Below are 20,902 nucleotides of genomic sequence, written 5' to 3'. Positions count from 1 at the left end.
TGGTATGACCGCAGGACCCGCGCCAGGGATCTGTGCGATGGCAGGATCTATCTAAGGAGGGATTTTTGTTATGCAGCTTGACGCCCGGAAAAAGCCGTGTACAATGTCACTGGTTTGAGAGCACGCCTGATCACGGGCCGTGCCAGGCTCCTGCCCCTCTGGCAGTGCCCGAGATGAGCTGGCCCAGCCGGGGTGCGTGCCCTGCCCTGCCCTGCCCTGCCCTGCCCCGGCCGTGTCGCAGCCGATAAAGGGCGGGCGGCGGAGCGCGGCGGGGCGATGGAGGCTGCGGGCGGGCGGGCGCTGCTGGCCGCCGTGGGGCTGCTGTCGGCGCTGAGCGCCGCGGGCACGCTGTTCCTGCTGTGCCAGTGGCGGGAGCTGGGCGCGGCGCTGCGGGAGCTGGAGCCGCCGGGGAACGGCTCCGAGCGGGGCCCGCTGCCCGCGCCCGCCGCCCGCACCAAGCGCAGCCGCCGCGGGGAGCGCGGCCGCGGCCCCGTGCGCGCCGACAGCGAGGAGATGCTGATGATGCTCACCTACTCCATGGTGCCGGTACGGGCCCCCCGGGCCCTGCGCTCGGGCCGGGGGGGCGGGAGAGCCGGGGCTGGGCCCGGCCGAGCCGCGTTCGCTGCTGCCGCGGCGGCTTCGCCCCGAGAGAACGCGAGCAGCGATCTCTGCCCGCTCCGTGCGCGCTGGGTGCCAGCCCGCTTCACAAACCAGAGTTACGCGAAGGGAGGGAAGTTGGGGGTTTAGTGAAACGCCAAAATTTCGTCGCAATAAGAAGCCTTCCCGTTTCCAACGTTTGCGGTTTTTCAAACTAACACCACTAACAGAACCCCCGTGTGTCTTGTGCTGTTCAGCATCTCAGCATGAAGCACTGGGCATCACCTGACACCTCTCTGAAACTGATAATGCTCCTCCAGTAAGTGTTACATTTGAGGTGGTATTTGATGGATCAGGAGAACTGTATGTTCTTTCTTTGGCAGAACAGCACGGTTTTTTGCACTTCAGTGAAAAGATGATCTTGCTCAGTAGGAACTAATGTCATGTAGTTGAAAAATTACACAGGTTGTATAGTTGAAAAAATTTTTAATAGTTTGGAAAGCTTTTGAGTTTTGAGCTAGAAGAAATGCAAGAAAAATATTACTGTTGAGGGAACCTTAGTGGAAACTGCCCCAGCAGGATTGCAGGTCTAGGTGCACAAAAGTTTAACTCATGTATTAATATTGCTGGTTTAAAAAAATATTTACAGAAAATACCTCTTCAGTCATATTCTGATGGCACTTTTGTTAATAAACTATTGCAGTCCTCATTTTATAGTGATAACATCTCCATTAATATTAGGACTAAGGAATGTCAAGTACAGGTGTTGAAAGCATGGAGTTTTGATAACGACATTACTTGGGGTTTAGAAATTTTTTTTTTAGTTAGGCCCTTTAAGTTGTTATGCTTTGAGTTTAAAATTTGTAGTACAAGACTTCTGCAAAAAGTAAAAATCTGTAAAATCCCATGGTTTTGTACTCAAAACTGTCTTTTAAATAACTTTTTTTAGGAAGTCATCCCTGAATTTGGCAGCTGCAGTTTGTTTTGCTCTATCTGATATGAATTGCTTCTTTGAGTCCAAAAGATCCACAAATAAAATTACTGGGGAAAGGATTCTGATCCTGACAGGGCTTGAAGGCAGTCAATGCCATTTACTGCTAGGTGCTCAGACTGGGATCATTAGCTGCAGGTGCATGTCTGGATAATTTTGACAGTGGCCTTTAAGTGTGCTACTCTGCTGTCAGTAGGAACCGTATGGATTGCATGAATTTTATTGTCCTCTCCAAATAGCACTGAGCATGTTGTGTGTATCTGAACAGCACGTGGCCAGACTTGCTGCACTTGTACCTCTAAATGTCCCCTTGTACCTCTAAATGTCCCCTTGTACCTCTAAATGTCCACTTGTACCTCTAAATGTCCCCTTGTACCTCTAAATGTCCACTTGGCCTGGGCAGGTTCTCTCTGGCAGGGGAGGCATTTCTGCAGGGCCCCTCAGGGATCAGTGTCCTGCTGCTCTGCACATCCCATATGCAACATAAGTATATTTTTTGTTCAGGGCCTCTTATTTAAGTATATGTATATTTATTTTGTAAGACAGTAAAAATAGGGAATTGGCAAATCTGCTGCTGCAGAAAGGCTGATGGGAGGGTAACAGGCCAGCAAGATTCAAAGTGTGAGTTCAGACAATGCAAGAGATGATGGCTACCAATTTTCTGAGTAATAATTAATAGTTTAGGTTTTCTCTTTTTTTATTTTTTTAAATTTTTACACCATTTCTCCATGAGAAAACTGAGATTTTAGCATTTAAATAAGATATTTTTATCTGTAGCTTTTCTTAGTGATGATGCTGGCTGTGAACAGTCTGCTCATCTTTCATAGCTAGGCTGGAGGTTCTATCACAGGCTATTTGCACTTCTTGAGGGTCCTGTTTTTTAATTGTCACCTGAGCTGCACTGACTGATAAAGCAGTGCTGCTGAGATAATTGGAGGGCCCCAAAGCAAGCTGTAACCACTTCAACAACCTCAACAGAGCTATTTAAATTAAAATGCAGTTAGAATTGGAGTGCACGTAAACAATGTGTATTTTACAAATTACAGGGCAGGAGCCGAGTGTTTTTGAGGAGTGTGAGGGGAAAGAAAACAAGCGTATTCTGATATTCAAAAGCAGTTAGCACTTCTCAGCTAATTTAAGTTGAGTCTAAAATTTTACATGTACCGTTCCAGTACAGTCTGGAATCATTCTTGGTATGTATCAGACAGGACAGGAACTCATTGTCAAATATAGTCTGGTTTTGCAGCAAATGGATATTTTCCATCAAACTAATTGTCCTCTGTTTGAGTCTGTTACATTTGGCAATTGAAACCAATGATGCATTAATTTTAAAAATAATGATTGACAGTGGCAAATAACCTTGCTAGGATTAAACTTCAATCTGCCTTTCAGATTGCCTTGCACTTGTTCCTTCTGTCTTTTGGGACTAGAACATGCCATTAATTGTAAATAGAGTAATTGTGCAAAGATCAATAAATGTGCAGCTCTGGGTAAATGGTTCATAAATTATCACACATTGCACAGCCCTGAAACAGTGACCCTTATTTTCTGGCTATAAACATTAAACTTTCCCATAGAGAGTTGAGGAACTTCCAGAGCTCATGGTCATAATATTTTTATTTCTGCTGTTTGTTTTGATGAGTTGCAAAATGTTCTAGTGTTGACTCTCCTTATGCAGGACATGTAATGTGAATGTTTGCCCAGCCAAGGACTGTGTATTTTGTAAAGATGACTCCTGTATTGGTAAATTTTAGTCTACTCTAGATTAAAAGCATCTTTATGAATATGTCTTCCAGCTTGGTTTAATAGTCTTGTCTGTTTGCTTGAATTATTTTGAGTGGATGAAGGTCCATTTCACATTTGCACATCTTGGTTATTCAAAGATAAGAAATTGCTTACTTGGAACACAGGTCATCTTTCTCCTTGGATATGCTACATTAGAAAAGTTTCCATCACTTAATACAAGTATAAAATAAAATTGAATGTGGTTTTTATTGGCTGATATTGGATTTTAATACCTTCTACTGATAGAGTCCATGCATGGACAACCACATGTGTTCCAGCAATGTATGAAATTTAATGGGTAAGTGATGTATGGAGTTGTCTGCCCAATATTTTGTTCATATTTTCAGTAAGGATTAAACTGAGGTTTATTGAGCAGAGTTCTATGAGAGAAACACTGCCCAAAGAGATGGATGGTGTCACAGTGTTAAAGCATTCTGAATAGCTTATTCTAATAAGCATAGAGGGCCCAGCTGTATCTTTGGTTTAGGAATTATTTCTGTAGGTCAAGTGAACAGATACTTTTATGAAATACATTGTTTTCAACTTTAATTTCTTTGCAATATTAGGTCCGAGTGATGGTGGATTTGTGTAACAGCACAAAAGGGATATGCTTAACAGGTATGTTTGTTGCCTTGAGCATTACACATGTTATCTCCAGGAACATAAAATCAGTGTTTTCAAAGAAGCTGATGTCAATAACTGTGTCAAAAAACTGCTATTTAGCAGAATTTTAAAAAATATTTGGGAACAAAGGGTACATCTGTACCCTCTTAATAGAAATGCTCAGTTGATGCTACTTGGGGCCACTTCTCTTTCATGTAATTTTCATAAGCAAATCTTTTAGACTTGTGTGTTTAAAATGCCAGTCGAGGTTTAGTCATAATATTTTTGTGTATGTCACACTTCAGGCCTAACACAGGAGGAACATGCAGGGGGTAGAAACTTGCTGCCATTGTTACAGCTGCAGTGGGGCAGTGGCACTTAGTGAACTCGTGTTCCTCAGCTGCAGGATGTCTCACACATCACCAGTGAGGACCTGGAGCTGCTGATGGCTGTCACCAGAAGGTGTGAAAAGTTTTGTGGGCTTTGGTGAAGAGTGTCTGGTAGCAGCGAATTTAAGAGCTATGGTCCAGCTTTGAGGTCTGCCACAGAATGAGTTATGTTCCTTTTGGAAATGAGAAGATTAGAAAGGAGCTGGTTTTTATGAGTTAAAGAAAATGCTTCACTTGCTGTCTGGTTTGAATTTGCAAATGGCAATAAGGTCCATTTGACTCAACTGATTAAACATAAATGAGAATTACCATTCTACACACAGATGTTAAATATTTCTTAAGTTGTACATCAGTTCTGATTGCAACAGTGGCTGAACCACAGACAATCTAAGTTTTGTTTTTTTGAGCTTCAGACTTGTGAACTCATGTTACTTGGTGCCTTTTGCACCTTTTTCTCTCTTAGCACCATTAAAGGAGTGGCTTTCTCTGCTGTAGACCTCAATGACATTTATTGCTTTTCAAGCACCTTTCTTATGTAGCTTACACTTGTACAAGGAGCCTCAGCTTTAGGGATGAGGGAGTAATTCAGTGTAATAATGGATGTAACATAGCGTGGAAGAAATGGCCATTTACTGAGAAACTGGCAGAGAGATGTTAGCTGATATTACTGCCTGTACTGATTAAAAGAGATGATTCCTATTATGGTATTGTAAAATGGTTTTCACTTTACTCATAATGCTTTGTAATTAATGCTGAAAATTGTCATCTTTAGGGAAATCTAGTAATTACTGTTATTTTCTGTTATAAAAAGTTTGGTTGAAATAAGAGTACTTTGGCTGGATAAAAATGTTCATAGAGTTAATTTGGTTCTTTAATTGCAACTGTCACCTTTGTATTCTCCAAGTAGTTCTCCATTTAAAAAATTTTTTTAATGTGGTTTGGGGATCACAGATGATAAATCACAAACATGTCCTGGTTAATCTTCCTTTGTTCTTGCCTGCTATGCTTGCTTCTCTTTAGGGCCCTACATCTGAGCTATGTGAGAGAATGAGACAGATTTTTCTGTATTACAAGTTGCTGAATGACTGAAGCAAGTCCAATCTCTAAATGTACCAACCAGTTTCTTTGGGAAGCTCGATCCAGACTGGAGAGCTATCACATGTGAAAAGCCTGACTGTTGATAGGAATGGCAAGATTTTTTTTGTCATATTTAAATAGTCTGAGTCCTGAACTGCAATGAAATACCAATGCAATGAAGAACACAGAGAAGTGTGGCATGTATTTTTAATCTGTATTTCCGACAGGATTTTTAATTGTGTTATTCATCAGTACTCTAAAGCCAATATTCTTCCACTAGAACAGGTTTCTGGAGAACACTTACATAAAGGAAATTTGACTGTATCTTGCATCCATAGCTTTGTGAAGGCACCAAAGCCTGTGACAGTGAGGCTGCATTGCAGAGGTTGTTGTCAAACTTTTATCAATTGCAATTTGAAAAAAGAAAAACCTGTATATGTAAATGTGTTACTTTTCTGGTAAGTCTCAGTTACTCCTAATGCTCAGCTAGTTATTTATAATACAATGCAGTTAGATATTCATTTTGAAATTTGAAGAATTTTCTTTTGCTGTTCTGATCTAGTGCTGATCAGTTCAGTTTGGAAGTATTTTGTTTTCTTGCTAGGTTAAATTAACAATTTCTTCTTTCTTGTTTTTTGTTGTTGTTGTTGTTGTTGTTGTTGTTGTTGTTGTTGTTGTTGTTGTTGTTTTTCCTCTCTTGCTATAGGCCCCCCAGGACCCCCAGGTAAGACACTTGGACAATTGCAGTAACATTTGGGGGTAATCAAAACAGTTACTGGTACAAAATACTGAAATATAGAAAGGTACCTTTCACAAAATTGTCTTCCTTTGCTAATTAGATTAAGGGAGGGTTGGACGACTGCCTGCCTTTCTAATGCTTGTATTTAAGTCATGCCCCTTCTGAGAGAGGGGAGGTTTTAGACATTTTAATTTTCTAGTGGAGGCAGTAGAACATTTGATCAAAACCAAATTACGATGTTTAAGAATATTAACCTCCAAGGAAATGGATATTATAATTTAACAGTAAAACCAGCTTTTTAAAAAACACTGGTTACTGATTACACCCTTCCACCTCCCCCATGACTTTTCTTCCTTTCTTGTTTAATTGTGCCTCAGTTCTCACTCAGGTGGTTGCAAGGCTGTGTTATGGTTACTTGTTTTCTTTCTGCGCTGCTTAACCTGTGGGTCTGCTTGGAGTAATTCTCTGTATCAGAAAAGTATGAGTTATATTTTTCTGGGGTTTAAATACATATATCTAAATATGCTGCATGTAAATATAGTAGATTTCAGGGTAACTTGCATTCAACAGTGAAAATTCAGTTGTGCTGTTTGCTTTGATCAGGGCCTCCTGGGCTTGATGGACTGCCTGGCTACAATGGATCAGATGGAATTCCAGGAACTCCAGGACAAAAGGGAGAACCAGGAATAAATGGAAAAAGAGGAAAAATAGGTACAGTTTCCCTCCATATTAGGTTGCAATGCATCTTTTAAATCCAAAGAAGTTACAGCTATCCAGCTAAATTCAGGTGAAAAATATAAATAGAGTGAATATGGTTTGTAGTAAAAATATGTATTAATGGTGCTTAATACTGGAACAGTGCTCTTGATACTGAAATGGTTTTTATTTCTAGGTTTGCCAGGACCAAAAGGTGATCAAGGACAGAAAGGAGAACCAGGAGAAATGGGTTTGCCTGGCAAGGATGGTATGCCAGGAGGAAAAGGTGCAAGAGGAGCCAAGGGAGAAAAGGGGGATGCAAACAATGATGTGATATTAGAAGGTAAGGAAAAGTGTTCTTGGGAGTTCTCTTGCAACAGTGTACTTGACAGAAAAATATATGCTCTGCTCTGCTTCTGAAGTATGAATGTGATCTGCAAAGGCAGGACCAACCTGTATAAATATGGTTTATGTATATAGTCTGAGTATTGCTATGCCCAGGAGATTGTTTGCAATGAGAGTCTTCACAAAAACCTTTCTGCTTGGCCTTTGGGTTGAGGTGTATGTGAATTCCACCCTTTCCAGAATGCTTTCATACACTTGACTTCCTCCTGCTCTTTATTTCAGTGTAGTTTTATATTTCTATTAGAAAATGAGGGCAGATTTCCACTCATGAGTACTTGAAGTAGCCAAATATAAGCTGTGTAAAATTACAGCAGTGTAGCATCTGAAATTGTGACTCTCTAATGGCCCTGTAATCCAGACAGATAAAATGTATTGATGTCCTAGTCCTTGTGAAGCTCTGTCTGGTTCATCTTCTAGCAAACAGCATTTCAGAGAGTTTATTGCACCATATTCTGTACTCAGGAACCTCTTAAAGAGAGTGGATATCCTGTGTACAGTTCTCTGCATGTTTCTGCTGCCAGGGGAAGGGCTGTGTCCTGACACTGTCCTTTGTACACAGGTGCAAAAGGTGAGCCTGGACCACCTGGGCCCCCTGGACCTCCTGGACCCCCAGGGCCTCCAGGTAAACGTAAAGGTAAAGCCAAAGTGGAGCTTCAGGAGAACATCTACAGCAGCAAAAACACAGGTTAGTGCTTTCCAGTGTTCTTTTCCAGATTATGAGCATGTTCAAGATTAAACCATTGCTTCAAGGCTCACAGAACAGAAAGCATGAGTTTAGTTTTTCTGGCATCACTAAAACTGCAGAAGCTTAAAGCTGAATATGTGCTCAGATGCTTTGCTGAAATTTGATTTGAAGAACGCAGCAGCTTACCTTCATGTTAGTCTTTTAATTGTGTTTTGCTAATGCTCAGGCAAAGGATTTACAAATGGTGTTTTTTATTAGATGGGATAAATTTGGAAAGTAAGAGAAATGCAGTTGAAATGTTTGGCTTTTCAATAATGAATTTTTAATTTTAGATGTAAATGTAAACCCCTGATTCCAGACATTGAAGTGTCAGAACAGAGCCCAGAGAGCCTCCTTACAATGGACAGGAGAGAGCTGGAGCAGAAATTTCATCTTATTTGAAATTCAGAAATGCATAAGAATGCATTTTCTGTTGTATGAGATAATTGGGCCATTTGCTCAGGTGGCCTCTTTTCAAGTGTTGAAACAAACTGAAATGCTTTGAGGATAAGCTCTCTGATGGATTCTAAATCACAGTGTGAAAATGGGAGTTACACTCAAATAACTCTGCAAAGATGACATCTTCCTCAATGAGCTTTTATGTTTTATGACTCAGCAAACCATGAGATCTTATTACCAAAATTCAATGAATAATCCAGATTTTGTAATTAAATATTCATCTCTCTTTCAAGGAAACAGAATACATATGCTGAATTACAACTGTAATTAACTTATTGCATAAGAATACAAAGCTTGACTTTTCAAATTAAATTTTTGAATCTGGTAAAACTTAATTTCTTCAAGAGTGAGAATAATTAGTTGGAAGTGCAGGTATATTTTTTCTCTCTGGTACTGTTAGTGAATTCTGAAAGAAACAAAATATCTCTGCTCCATCCTTCCCCAACAGACCAAATGAATAGTTTTAATGACTTTTAAACTCCATTAACTCTCAACCAGAATATTTTATGATAGGAATCAGCAGGATATTAATCTTGGTTTTTGATGGAAAGAAAATAGTGAAAGATTCCCATAAGAATCTCTGATTGAAAACTGTCTCTTTAATTTTAGTTGCTTTCTAATCTATGCAGCTGGAAGTATTGCAAATATTCTCAAAGGCAAATAGTGCCCTCAGCTCTGCTACAAACACTGACCTGGCCCTTGGCTATCCTATAGTTTTAGATAAACTGCTGTACAGGCACCTGCTCCTTCAGCCAACTGCATCTATTAGACTCAGCCTTAGAAAAATCAACTTGTACGTTGCAATTTATAATTTCTGTTGAGTGATTTTGTTTTATGAAATATTCTGGAAATATTTTAGGATGAGAAGCTGGAAGGGGATCTCGAGGGATTGGTAAACTCTAGCTGTAGGCATTCAGCTTACCATGGTTGGGTGGACTGTTTGTGCCTTACTTGGAGATACACTGTGCAAACTTTCAATGTCATCTCACCAAATGCCCTAGATAATGGATGGGAGAAATACATGTTGTTCTTGCTCCATCTTGGAGTAGTTTTCTTCTGCATGAACAAAAGGAGGATATGACCTAAAGGAGAAAACAATGATGCAGTATTATCTGTTCTTTCTTTCCTGAATGTCATAGTACTCTTTCAGCATTACTTTATATTTTTTTCCCATTTTTAACTATCTTTGTCATTTAACCTTCATCACAGACATATATTAGAAATATATTAGAGGGCAACAATGAAAATGAAAGTCTAAAAAATTTGCAGTGTGTCAAGCAGTGTGAAATGCTGGAGATAAAAGTTTAGAACAGAATTAGAAAACAAGGCTACAATGAAACCTCAGCAAAAAGCTGAGAACTTTTCTCCATGGTTATTCATTCTAAGCAAACTGAAATGTGTCACATTGTTTTAAGGGCAGAACAGATACTTGGCTTTATAGAAAAGGGTCCATAAATAATTTAATTCAGGCATTGTTTTAACAGTGAATGACAAGAGAAATTCCAGCCAGTTACTCCTTATATGGTTGTGGGGTTGGGACAAATATTTCCAGCTGTTTGATTCTAATGTGAACCATCTCTATGTGTATAATATAAAGTGTCATTACCCTTAGTATTTCATCCTGCTTCTTTAGTGCATGGATGTCAACCTCATGCATTATGTACTCAGTGCATGTGTTAGTGCTTTATTGCTGTCTTGGGCATTAACAACATGAGCAAAACATTCTGTGTTACCTGCAGGATGCAGCCTCTCTGCTGTTCTCTGGGGATTTGTGCAGGAAGGTTTTGACTTTAACAACTACTCCTTCCCAAGAAAATGCTTTTGGTCTTACTATTAAATCAGCCATTTCCAGCTACCTCAGCTCATAAAAAAGGCAACACTCTTTCTAAGTGGCTACTCAGAAATTCACAGCTCAGGAACTAAATCTATTGATTTAATTAGTTACTCCTCAAAGTTGACTGTCAGCCTGAACACTTCATTTCCTTAGCAGAAGTGAGAGCAAGTATTGTTTTATCACTTTTTTTGACCACACCAACCTAAACATTTGTTTTTCCAGATGAAGCAAAATCCCAGTTGTCATTCCTTTATTTTAGTGGAGTCACTGATGTGTGCCAATCTGTCATGTCAAACAGGGTAAAACGTGCCATTCTTCTCTTTCTCCCTCCACCCTAGGTGAGACAGGTGCTGTACCAAATGATGATACCCTCGCTGGAAAGACTGAAGACAGAATCCCAGGTCCTTCAAAAAAAGCTGGTAACCTGCTATGAAGTGTGACTCAAGTGCACGTTTCTCTCTTAGTGTCACAGATCATGGACATGTGCTTTTTTCCCACTAGAATGTGTCATAACGTCTGTAGGAAGTCCTGTTCACTTTGTCAATGTACAGCAAACGTTTGGAACTTGGATGAGGGAACCTGCAAACATAAGTGATGAAAGGATTTGGCTCACCATGCATTTTTCAGGTATTTTTAGTAGTAGTCACTGACCAAAAGTCTGTGGTGATCTTGACACTGCTTCCTTAATCCCTTCAGCCCAAACTCCTGCGAATGATGAGCTTTTACCGACATCTTTTTCAGAACATTTTCCATATTACCTGTGTAACACTTGACTATACATATGATTGTAGGCATTTGTAGTATCTTTAGACATTTTCAGAGTCAACAGAAGATTTTGAAAATAGCTTGATGTTTGGATTTTTTTTTTTACCAGATCCAAGTTTAAATGTCTATTGTTTGTGGCTTTTTATCCTTTTCTTTCCAGAGTTTCCATTTCCTGTGGCTTTACTTCCCTAAATTGCAGCTCAGAGTTTTGCCTTTTCATTTAGCTGGCCATGCAAATGAGACAAATGTATGAGCTACATTTAGAGCAGGAAAATGTCCAGGACCTAAGTGGGAAAAGGAAATATTTCTGTATACACATCAACTGTGTTCAGAATGAGGGCCCATTAGGTCTTTGGGAAGCAGGCTCTTGATCATCTTTTCTATAGATATTTTTTGTGTGTCTCTGGATTTTTTTTTCACATTCCAGCAAGTTGAATCTTTTGAAAACACACATACAATTGTTTGTCAGATGATAGTCCTTTTTTTCAGCATGTTATCCCCTTTGTTTAGGAAACTATATAAAAGAATATGAAAATTCCAATGCCTTGCTGAATGACAGCTACAGGATCATCAACATCACAGGATTCTTCTATGGATGTGGTCATGCAGTACAAAACAATCATCTCTACTATCAGAAGGGAGGAACCAATGTCATTCTGAAGTAAGTCAAAGATAGTTGGCCTAAGACAAGTGAAGTTGTGAAAGGAGGAGCGATGGGTTAGAGTGCCAAAGCTGAACCTCCAAAAAACAGACAATTCTCCTTGTAGCATTTTGTGTTTATTTTGGTCCTACCTAAATAGGAAGAATGGAGGAATGTTTCAGAGCTCTCTCCAGAGCAGAACAACTCATTCTTTCCAATCTGTAAATAGAATATGGGCCAACAGCTTTCCACTTTGTGTGTGCAGATGTTGTGGGAAAACTGGGAGAGTAGCTCAGGACCACTACTCTGCTGTGACAACTCTTTAAGCATTGTGCAGCCAGCCCTGTGTCTCAGGTTCACCCCTGCAGTGACCATGCCATAGAGCAATGGGTCCCCAGGGTGAACAAGATGCCATGTGCAGAGAGAACAACAGATTCTCCTCTTGGCTACCCTGGGATCCAGCAGGTTCTATCCAACATTACATTGCTGTGGGTGTTCTTCAGCTTGGATTCTTTGCTGTGTTCATAATCACAGCAAGAAATGAGGACTAAGGAATTTGGGTACCAGAAGAAAGGATTTAGAAGAATAAGCTGTGCATCTACCTGCATCTGAGTCAGAAGTGGTTCAGCTGCAGTGTAGGAGGTGTAGGTGGGTGGTTTTGTGACCATGGCCCACTCATGAAACTTGGCTTTGCAGAGCCCTTGCTGTGCTCTGCTCTGCCTGGCGGCAGCAGGGAATGCACCAAGGCACCTGCTGAGGACAGGGTGACCTGGAGAACTGCACATTCCACTGGGGAGGAGTGGCTCCAGAGTTTGATTTCCTCATAATAAGAAGTTTCTACTACTTTCCTGATACATTTCCCTGAACTGGAACTGGGAATTACATCTCTTGTTTCAGTTTCTACTGAGGACAGAGACAAACAATACAAATCAACCCCAAAATCTCACCTTGTGGGAAGAGCCAAAGACAGTCCAAGGGCAAGTGAAAGATTGCTTGTGCTTTCATGTTCTTACACGACTCTGATGTCTGAGCCAAGAACATTTACTATACTTTGATGTCTGTTCCCAAGCAGGTGTGAGTGCTGCCTTCCTATATTCATGTGGATGCCAAGGAATGTGAGCAAGCTGCAAGGATTCTATAATATTTATTCTGCCAAGCATGAGCTCCCTTTTTTGCAGCCTCCTTTAAACATCTTTCAGCTATTTCTCTGGTGGTCTGTAAAAGACCATCATTGTCTAAGCAATACACTGTGATAGGGCAGAGATTCCTCCCCTTTGCTTGCATACCATTAATCAGGAAATGCTTTCACATACAGATGAACACAAACTATCTGTGGAATCTTCAAATCCTCTCAAGGAGCTGCTGAGAAATGGCCTTTCTGTTCTGTTCTTCACTCTGAGATTACTTACCTTCAGCACAGACAGAATGATGCACTATGAATTTTGTGACAGTGAAGTCCTTGAATCTGGGCTCCATAAAAACTTCTGGGAGTTGTTGTATTAATGGAAATGTATTTTAATGGAAAGCATAGGTGAGGATCTGGTTATTCCATTTTGTAAATGTTGAAAAAAACATTCAAAAGGAATTTCTCATCATATTTAAAAGCTGGTAAAACTAGGTTTGTCTGACCTTTGGCAGATTTTCTCATGATGGTCAGACCCCCAACATCATGATAGTTTCATTCTTTTTACTTTGTTTCATAACATGCTTTACTATCTTTGTTATTTTTTATTGACTTTGTTGATATTAGTGATCAGAAATTTGTTTGTATAGCTTGAGTTCTGGTGTTTGATGAAACTATGACACTATATCATATAATTTACCCCAAGATGTCAGAAGATTAAAGAATTTCAGAACCATTTGGAATTCCAGCCTGGATTGTCCCTGACTGGGGGAGCCCAAGAGAACCTGGGAATGAAACCTCACTTTTTTTCTCCCTTCAGGATTTTCACACATAACAGGAAAAGATAGGGTGGGGTGTGCTGCAGAATTTGTGTATTTCTAATGAATTTTGAGATGCTTTCTATCTTGTTGGCTTTTTATAGAAAAGAATCCTGAAAAAAATCTACATTTCTGAGAGACTAGTCCTGTTAAGGACTGTCCTTCTAGCCCTTGCATGAGGTTATTTACACATGTGAAGCAATTAACAAGATTAACAGGGTTGACACATGTATTTCTCAAATCTCCTCCAGCCTTTAACTGTTTTGTTTTATTGCACATATGTGCTGCTGGAATATAGAGTTGCTGCAGATGTGAGTTCTACAAAAGCTGAGGGAAATTATCTAAGTTGGTTATTCCTGACTTTTCTTAGGATGATTTTTCCAATATATGCTATCAATGCTTCTTAAACATAAGAATTATTCTTCCAGTATTGTGTATTCCTGGATCTGAACTGTGATTAAGCCAGTCTTTTCAGAAAATATATTTGCAAGTATAGCAGATTTCTTTATTAACTAGCATTTTTTCTTCCTCTGTTTGAAGCATGGAGCTATACAGTGAGAGAAAAGTCATACACTGAAATGTGCTTCTTTGCAGAGGGCATTATTTAAAAAGATAAAGCCACGCTCTCCCTGCTTTTGCTGAAGCCCAGTGTTATTGGGTAATTAAATACTGACAGTGTCTTGGGAGGAGCTGATTACCCTCCTAAACCAGCAGAGGAACATGACTTAAGTGCTCACTGTTCCTGCCTTCAGATTATCAACCTATTAAGGAATTTCAAGGAATAAAAACAATTTTATACATCAGGCATAGAAGTATTCAGGCTGTCCCATTGAGGGCAGCGTAAGGTCACAATTTTGGCTCTGCAAAAGTAGAATTTTTATTCCTTTGATGTCTACTTGAGTAAATCACCACATTATCTGAACTGTTTTCATCAGAGGAGTTCTAAGTCTAGGTGAAGCTGCCCAGTATTCCTGCTGCTTTGCTCAATCACATTTTCTCTCTTTAGCTCCCACCTACTCCAAAGCAAACTTCTGTATAGATTCCATTTCCCAATTTTGGGCCTTCCCCTGCTATCCAATTCTTTTTCATACCCATTCCTTTAGTTGCTTCTTTCATCCTAGCGATAATACAACTCATAGACTAAATAAAGTGAAACTTACCAAAACAATTCCATGCTCTTGTGCACCTTTCAGATTGGTTATTACTTTCTAATTTTCTCCTGGGGTTTTGGAAGGTTCTTTGAGAGTTTAATCTTAAAAGACATCAGAATGGCCCTTGAACAAGTACTTTCAACAACACCTCTATCAGTGATTCACCACCCTGTGTGTATGGAGGTGAGCTCTGATCCCCTGTAATGAATCCTTGCTGTATCTCATTTCAGATTTGGGCTCGATAAAGCCTCGCTGGGCACGCTGCCCATCAAAAATGCCTTACACCATGGCCGGAACTACCTCTTCTCTAACTCCAAGACGTATTTCAACATAGCAGTGGATGAGAAGGGTCTTTGGATTATATATGCCTCAAGCACTGATGAAAACATAATGGTAGCGCACGTTGACGAAGAAACATTCTCAGTCCTTCGGCACATCAATACCACCTACCCAAAGTCCAAGGCTGGTAACGCGTTCATAGCGTGTGGCATTCTCTATGTTACTGACACTAAGGACATGGTAGTAAGTTTTGCTTTTGATTTACTGAAAGAGAAGCAGATTGATGCAAGGTTTGAGTTACGGTCTACACAGTCTGTTCTTGCTATGCTTTCGTACAGCCTGCGAGACAAGAATTTGTACACGTGGGAGAATGGGAGTTTAATGGTATACCCAGTCCATTTTGGGAGATGAATGTATTTTCACATGCCACCTTTAACTAAAGGATCTATTTAAAGCTCTGTGATATATACATGGGGGTCTCTTCACTTGGTATCATTTTCTGCTTCCTGATGATGGTTTGTGAGTGTGTATAAAAGGGAGATCAGGTGCCTTTGTGAAAACACACTTCAATTACATAGGCCATCCTCATCTTTTTAAAAAAATGTTGTTCACTATTATAGCTGGCACACAGCATAGACATACTTTTGTTTTCCCCGTTATTCAGCTGATAATTGCGTCTAATGTACATTGATTATTCCATGGTCGTGCTCAGCAGAGACTATTTGTAACTCTTATTTACATTCCTCTTCACTACAATAATTTCCTAGTCAGTGATGATGTTCTAATTTAAACATCTAAATAATGAACTTTCATGTACAAATACCTTTGTCACTTTCATTTAATTTCCATGGACTCTCTGTGACCATCTTTTCTGGACAAAGATTTAAAGCTGTTAAAAATAATGGGAATGGAAATACTTGTTTAAATAGGAAAAAAAAAGCAAAAAGTTTAAATTTGTCAAGTCAAATCAAGTGTTAATAATCAAAAGCAAAATCCAGCTAAAGTACAAGGAAAATGGGAATAATGACATTAAATACTGAACAAACATGAGTTATTCCTAAAATGGAGAGTTGGATGAAAAGTAGCAAGGTTTAAAATTAAAGATATAACCTTTATGATTAAAATTTCATTTTTAACAGTATTTGAGTTTCTTGTGTTGCTGCAGACCCTTCTTTGGCTTTCACTGCCATGCAAACTATACCAGTATAACTTGCTTATAACTATTTAATTACAGTAAGGCATATTTCTAAAATAAAATGTCTCCACATTCATCCATACAAATGAAATTATAAAATGAAGGGTATACTTTTTTTGCTGCTGTTTTTAGAATCATCATACTGCTTAGTGACTTAATCTGTTGTTAACCATAAGTCAGAGACTCTCAATTCACATTCAAATTTTTGAGAGTTAGAGGTGAGAAATAATAGGAACTTTTTGATTTTAATTTTGTTCTGGTATTTCAGATTTCTAAATTTAACATTGGAACAAAAATCCCTACTGTTCTTTTATGTATATAGATTCAAAATCATGCTCTTGGAAAATCTCTACCTGAATTTCTAAGCTGCCTGTGCATATTGCTAAAGTTCATGGAGTGCACCCAAATATTTAGAAGCAGAGTGTTATTTAAATCCTGAACTGCACTGAGCTGTTTAATACCTGTGTGATCCTGGCCCTGTCAAAGGGATTAATGAGTTTGGGAAAGTCTGTGCCTGCAGAACCTTGTCTAGCAAATGTGCTGGAAGAATTCCTCTGCTGCAGCTAAGCTCCAGTGCGTGACACAGGGATGGCTGGGCTCTTCTCAGGATACTTGCTGTTATCACTAAGGCCTTGCATGCTAAGGGAGAGAGATGCAGAAGGGAAAAACAAAATCATACTTAATACTTTGAACTAGTGTATGCATCAAAACTCACAGACTAACAGTTCTATCTATACCTGTATAAAGTGTGACACTTCACACTCCAGAGTTACAGTTCAGTGGGATGCTTGTGACTTTTTTGTGGGGGTGTGGGGGTTTTGGTTGGTAGTTTTTTTCATATTTGTTTGATTGTGATGTTGTTTCAAAAATTGAATTGTAGTACTAATAAAGCAAACATTTTCAGCTAAAATACCCACAAAGTCAGCAAAATACTCGGGCAAACACAGTTCAAGTCAGATGTGATATTTTCTAGATAATGTACCCATCTCAAAGCATGGTAAACTTCTGCACAACATTGTTGAAACACTTGAATCAACCTCTTGGAGAGGGAAGGCCAGGAAATTCTACCTCTTTTCTCTTCTTGCAGCTGTGGAACTTAATTCTGTTAACCTTGTACTTCTCAAGAACAGCTGAAAATAAAATGTAAACAGCTAATCTTTTTTCAGTACAGTCTGAGGTCAAGTTAAAGCTAACTCAGGAAGTATTCAGTCAATGTACTGGAGATTTAGATAAATCTGTTTAAATATAAGGAAGAGTTCTAGAATGGGCTGTTCCATGAAATAAAAGTAATTTATTTAACTTACAAAGGGAAAACTAAACAGTGACATTTACCCTTCCTTCTTTTCATACTTTTCCTACTTCACAGGCTGCAATTTAAAATCACCTTTGGAGAAAGGTGCTTTTTATTCCAGTATATCTTACAATACAACACAGACTTCAAAATTTCATTGGAGGAATAAGACAATTTGTTAACATTTAAATACACAGACATCCATTCCAGTCCTTGGAGAACTTGTTTTTTGTTTACAACAGAAAAATACATCTGACAACAGTAGCTAGTTATATTACAAGCAAACAATATTGAACTCTGCATAGTTTATACAATATACTCTGGTAATAATTTAATTACCAGTTTTATCCACTATTTACTAGCTGGCCACATAAAGCCTGACATTCATCTGAAATGTGGCATTATATGTTCCATTGTATTCTCTTAACAGCTTCATTTAATGAAGTATTTTCTGGACAAATGATTTTTGAAACTAAAAGCTGACTAGAATGCTGGATGTCTTCACTACAAACATTTAGTGCTTACAATACATTCCTAAAGTAAAGGCAGGTGTTCAATAGAAAACATAGCTCAGAAAGAAAGGAAAATACTGTGCAAATTAAACCCCATCGCATTTAAAAATATGTCGATGTGCAAGTTACAGTATCAACTGTGCAATAATACTAACTGGGAAAAAAAATCTCAGCATAAAATGGTACATCTCTCACAGTACGTCCTTGATTGCACATGTTCCACGGCATTTGCATCCATTACACTTTCTGCAGAAATCAAATACACCGAGTACCCTTAATTAAAACTAAACTATTTTACAATGAGAAGTTGTATACATGCTTCATTTAGTGGGAAAAACTGGAATAAAAGTAATCAGAATCACGTCAGAAATGCTTACTGACTTGTAGAGCCACAGTGCTTGTGAAGTGACTGACAACTGTCAGGATCTTTACAACACAAAATGCAGCTTGTGGGTTACTGAGCAATAACCCCCCCATGACCAACAATACTGGGTTGAATTCCTTGCTTTTACAATCCAGTACGTGCATTTCCACCCCAGTGATCCTTATGGGCATATTCAAAATATACCTACTGGAAAAGTGTTGGTTTTCTCCCCACACTACTTAATGCTGCAGTAACTGCTTTGATGGGAAAGTGATATGCACTTTCCACAGCGCATATCACTGTCTTGTTAGCTACTTATAGGGACATTATAGAAACCATGATTAGCTCACAGAATGCTACAGAATGTCAAAAATGCCTGAAGGTACATTGAAAGCATTGGGAAGAACCCTCATTTTCAGCGTGCCATCTGCTCCACAGGAGAAGATACGATTGCCTTGCACAGTCTCAATCTGGGTGACACCAGCACCAATATTTCTGAAAAGGGATTGCTTAGCATGTTCGTTTTTAAATGAATGAATTAAATTGTAGCCAGTCAGTCTCCACACCTGTATCAAAAGAGTGACAAAAGGAGATGAATATTAAAGGATTTGTATTGTCCCCCCTAATGTTTCAGATTCCTGGCTGTTCTAAACTCTCTTCAGCAAAGATAAAGGATTTTTTTGTTCCCTCATTGCAACAATTACTACAAGTCCAAGAGTCTTGAGAGGCTCCTGATGCAGTGTAAGACTGCCGTACTGTGGACCAGCTGTGTATTGGGCAGGGTGAAGCTACCTTGTGTTACCTGATCAGAGTCCTCCTCCCAGCTTCCCCCCGTGAAAGCTGCAGAAATGGATAGCATTTTCATCCAAGATGACTACTGTCAGCTTTCCAGCAGCTGGGAATGCTTTCCTGCTAAGGAATGCTGCAGAGACTAAGCTGCACAATTAATAAGCACGCAGAGAGGTGGGAAGCACGGCTGCCTGTTGTGTCCTAAGTAGCAGGAGCCTCATCAAGACCAGGCCATGAAAGCCCCTGTTAAGCAATCCTCCAGCTAAAAGAAAAGAAACTGTATTCACCTTCTCTTCACCATGTCATATTTCCTTCCTTTAGTATTCAGGTAAAATGCCCCTTTTTAAACTGGGACTGTATTTCTGGGGGTGTTTTGTTTTGTTTCATTTGTTTGTTTTCATGCTGGTGTTTGTTTCTTGCTACTCTTGACCTCTCAGTAACTGTCTGAGGCTACAGCATCATGAGAAAAAAATAGAACCTGGTGATACAGAAACTTCACACAATGTTGAAGTTGCTGAGCACCCTCTCTGTGTTACAACGAAATGTCCAACAGCAGAGCCAGAACAATTTTTAGTGAGAGAAAAAGCAAAGGTAAGATTTCAGAACCGTGCACTTTGTTTTATCCACTTAAAATCAGCCTCACAACCTTAAAAAGACTATTCTTTAGTGGAGGACAAATCCTACTTGCTTTAGAAGTCTACCAGTATATTTCAGTTTACATTATAAATGTAAAGCAAGCAGGCTGTACATCAAGCGTAGGTTTGGGGTTCTGGGGTTTGTTTTTGTTTTGTTACTGCATTTATCTGGCTATTTACATATGACAGTACACTACTTCAGCCAAACACCCTCCTCCAGAACCCAGCTCCTCCATCTGTCCTTACCTTCATGTTGCCTTCGGCCGAGCCCGTAACAAAATAGTCCTCGGAAGGATCCAGTGCAAGGGCCTTAACAGCTGACTCGTGTGCTTGGAAGGTGAAAAGGATTTGCCTCTGTCTGATGTCAAAGATGCAGATATATCCCTTCCTACCTCCAGAAATGAGCAGTTGATGCTTGGGTGCATACTGAAGTACTGTGGCACCATGGTCATGACAAGTGAAGGCTGAAGAAGAAGGATGTCAGAATTTAATAGATTTGAAACTGTAAGTAGCTCTCAATCTTAAAATGCATTTTTTCTATAAATTGCTACCTGAATATTTTCTAACTTTGCAGACACATTCCTTCATATAGGTAATGTCTTATCAGCTGACAGCTTATTGCTTTCATAAGAGATACTTAGATCTAATGCACAAGAAAGCATGACATTCAGTCTAAGTTACTTTAGAATACAAGGTCATACCTGAATGACCTGAATGAAAGTTTAAAATTTGAGAAAATATAAAATTCACCATATGAAGTTCAGGTAAATTCCTGATTTAAAAGAAGTATAGCTGATCTTGAGCAATCTGGTCTAGTGAAGTGTCCTTGCCCAGGGCAAGGGGAATGGGAAGAGATGATTTTTAAGGACCCTTCCAACCCAAACCATTCTGTGATGTTCTTCCTTCATACTTTTCCATATAGAGCAGATTAACATCATGCTAGAGAGCACAGAGAACCAGTTTGGTGCATGTATTAGTGTGCAACACAAACTTGAACCTGTTCCCCAGTGTAAGGTTTTCCCCTTGCACCAAATGCACACT

The 20,902-nt window shown here is 39.4% G+C and overlaps 2 protein-coding genes across 5 annotated transcripts in view; one reads left to right on the top strand and one right to left on the bottom strand.

Moving 5' to 3' along the window:
- The first annotated feature begins 276 nt into the window (after window positions 1–276).
- On the top strand, window positions 277–17,530 carry GLDN (gliomedin). The gene is made up of 10 exons (XM_058846676.1): window positions 277–546; window positions 3,940–3,991; window positions 6,149–6,166; window positions 6,785–6,892; window positions 7,074–7,220; window positions 7,842–7,967; window positions 10,638–10,718; window positions 10,801–10,926; window positions 11,575–11,725; window positions 15,027–17,530. Exons 1-10 carry the CDS (start codon window positions 277–279, stop codon window positions 15,484–15,486), a joined length of 1,539 nt encoding a protein of 512 aa, XP_058702659.1. The 3' UTR covers window positions 15,487–17,530.
- A 111-nt stretch (window positions 17,531–17,641) lies between these two features.
- DMXL2 (Dmx like 2) overlaps window positions 17,642–20,902 on the bottom strand; it is a 47,978-nt gene continuing 44,717 nt past the window's right edge. For all 4 annotated transcript variants that reach the window (XM_058846672.1, XM_058846674.1, XM_058846673.1 and 1 more), the window contains 2 exons: window positions 20,108–20,325; window positions 17,642–19,003 (listed from right to left, as the gene is read on the bottom strand). In XM_058846672.1, the coding sequence (XP_058702655.1) occupies window positions 18,794–19,003; window positions 20,108–20,325 (428 nt within the window). In that variant the 3' untranslated portion in view covers window positions 17,642–18,793. The remainder of the gene's footprint in view (window positions 19,004–20,107; window positions 20,326–20,902) is intronic.

Source organism: Poecile atricapillus, chromosome 11, assembly GCF_030490865.1.
Source record: "Poecile atricapillus isolate bPoeAtr1 chromosome 11, bPoeAtr1.hap1, whole genome shotgun sequence".
NCBI classification, from domain to species: domain Eukaryota; kingdom Metazoa; phylum Chordata; class Aves; order Passeriformes; family Paridae; genus Poecile; species Poecile atricapillus.
Note: the sequence above shows the minus strand (reverse complement) of the source record. Positions and strands in the feature narration are given on the sequence as shown.

What these genes read in the sequence shown, in the direction of transcription:
- GLDN (XM_058846676.1), top strand. Translation starts at nt 277, where the DNA reads ATGGAGGCTGCGGGCGGGCGGGCGCTGCTGGCCGCCGTGGGGCTGCTG. An exon ending in CTACAGCAGCAAAAACACAG is followed by an intron (nt 7,968 to 10,637) that starts GTTAGTGCTTTC and finishes CCTCCACCCTAG; the next exon opens with GTGAGACAGGTGCTGTACCA. An exon ending in GCTCACCATGCATTTTTCAG is followed by an intron (nt 10,927 to 11,574) that starts GTATTTTTAGTA and finishes CCCTTTGTTTAG; the next exon opens with GAAACTATATAAAAGAATAT.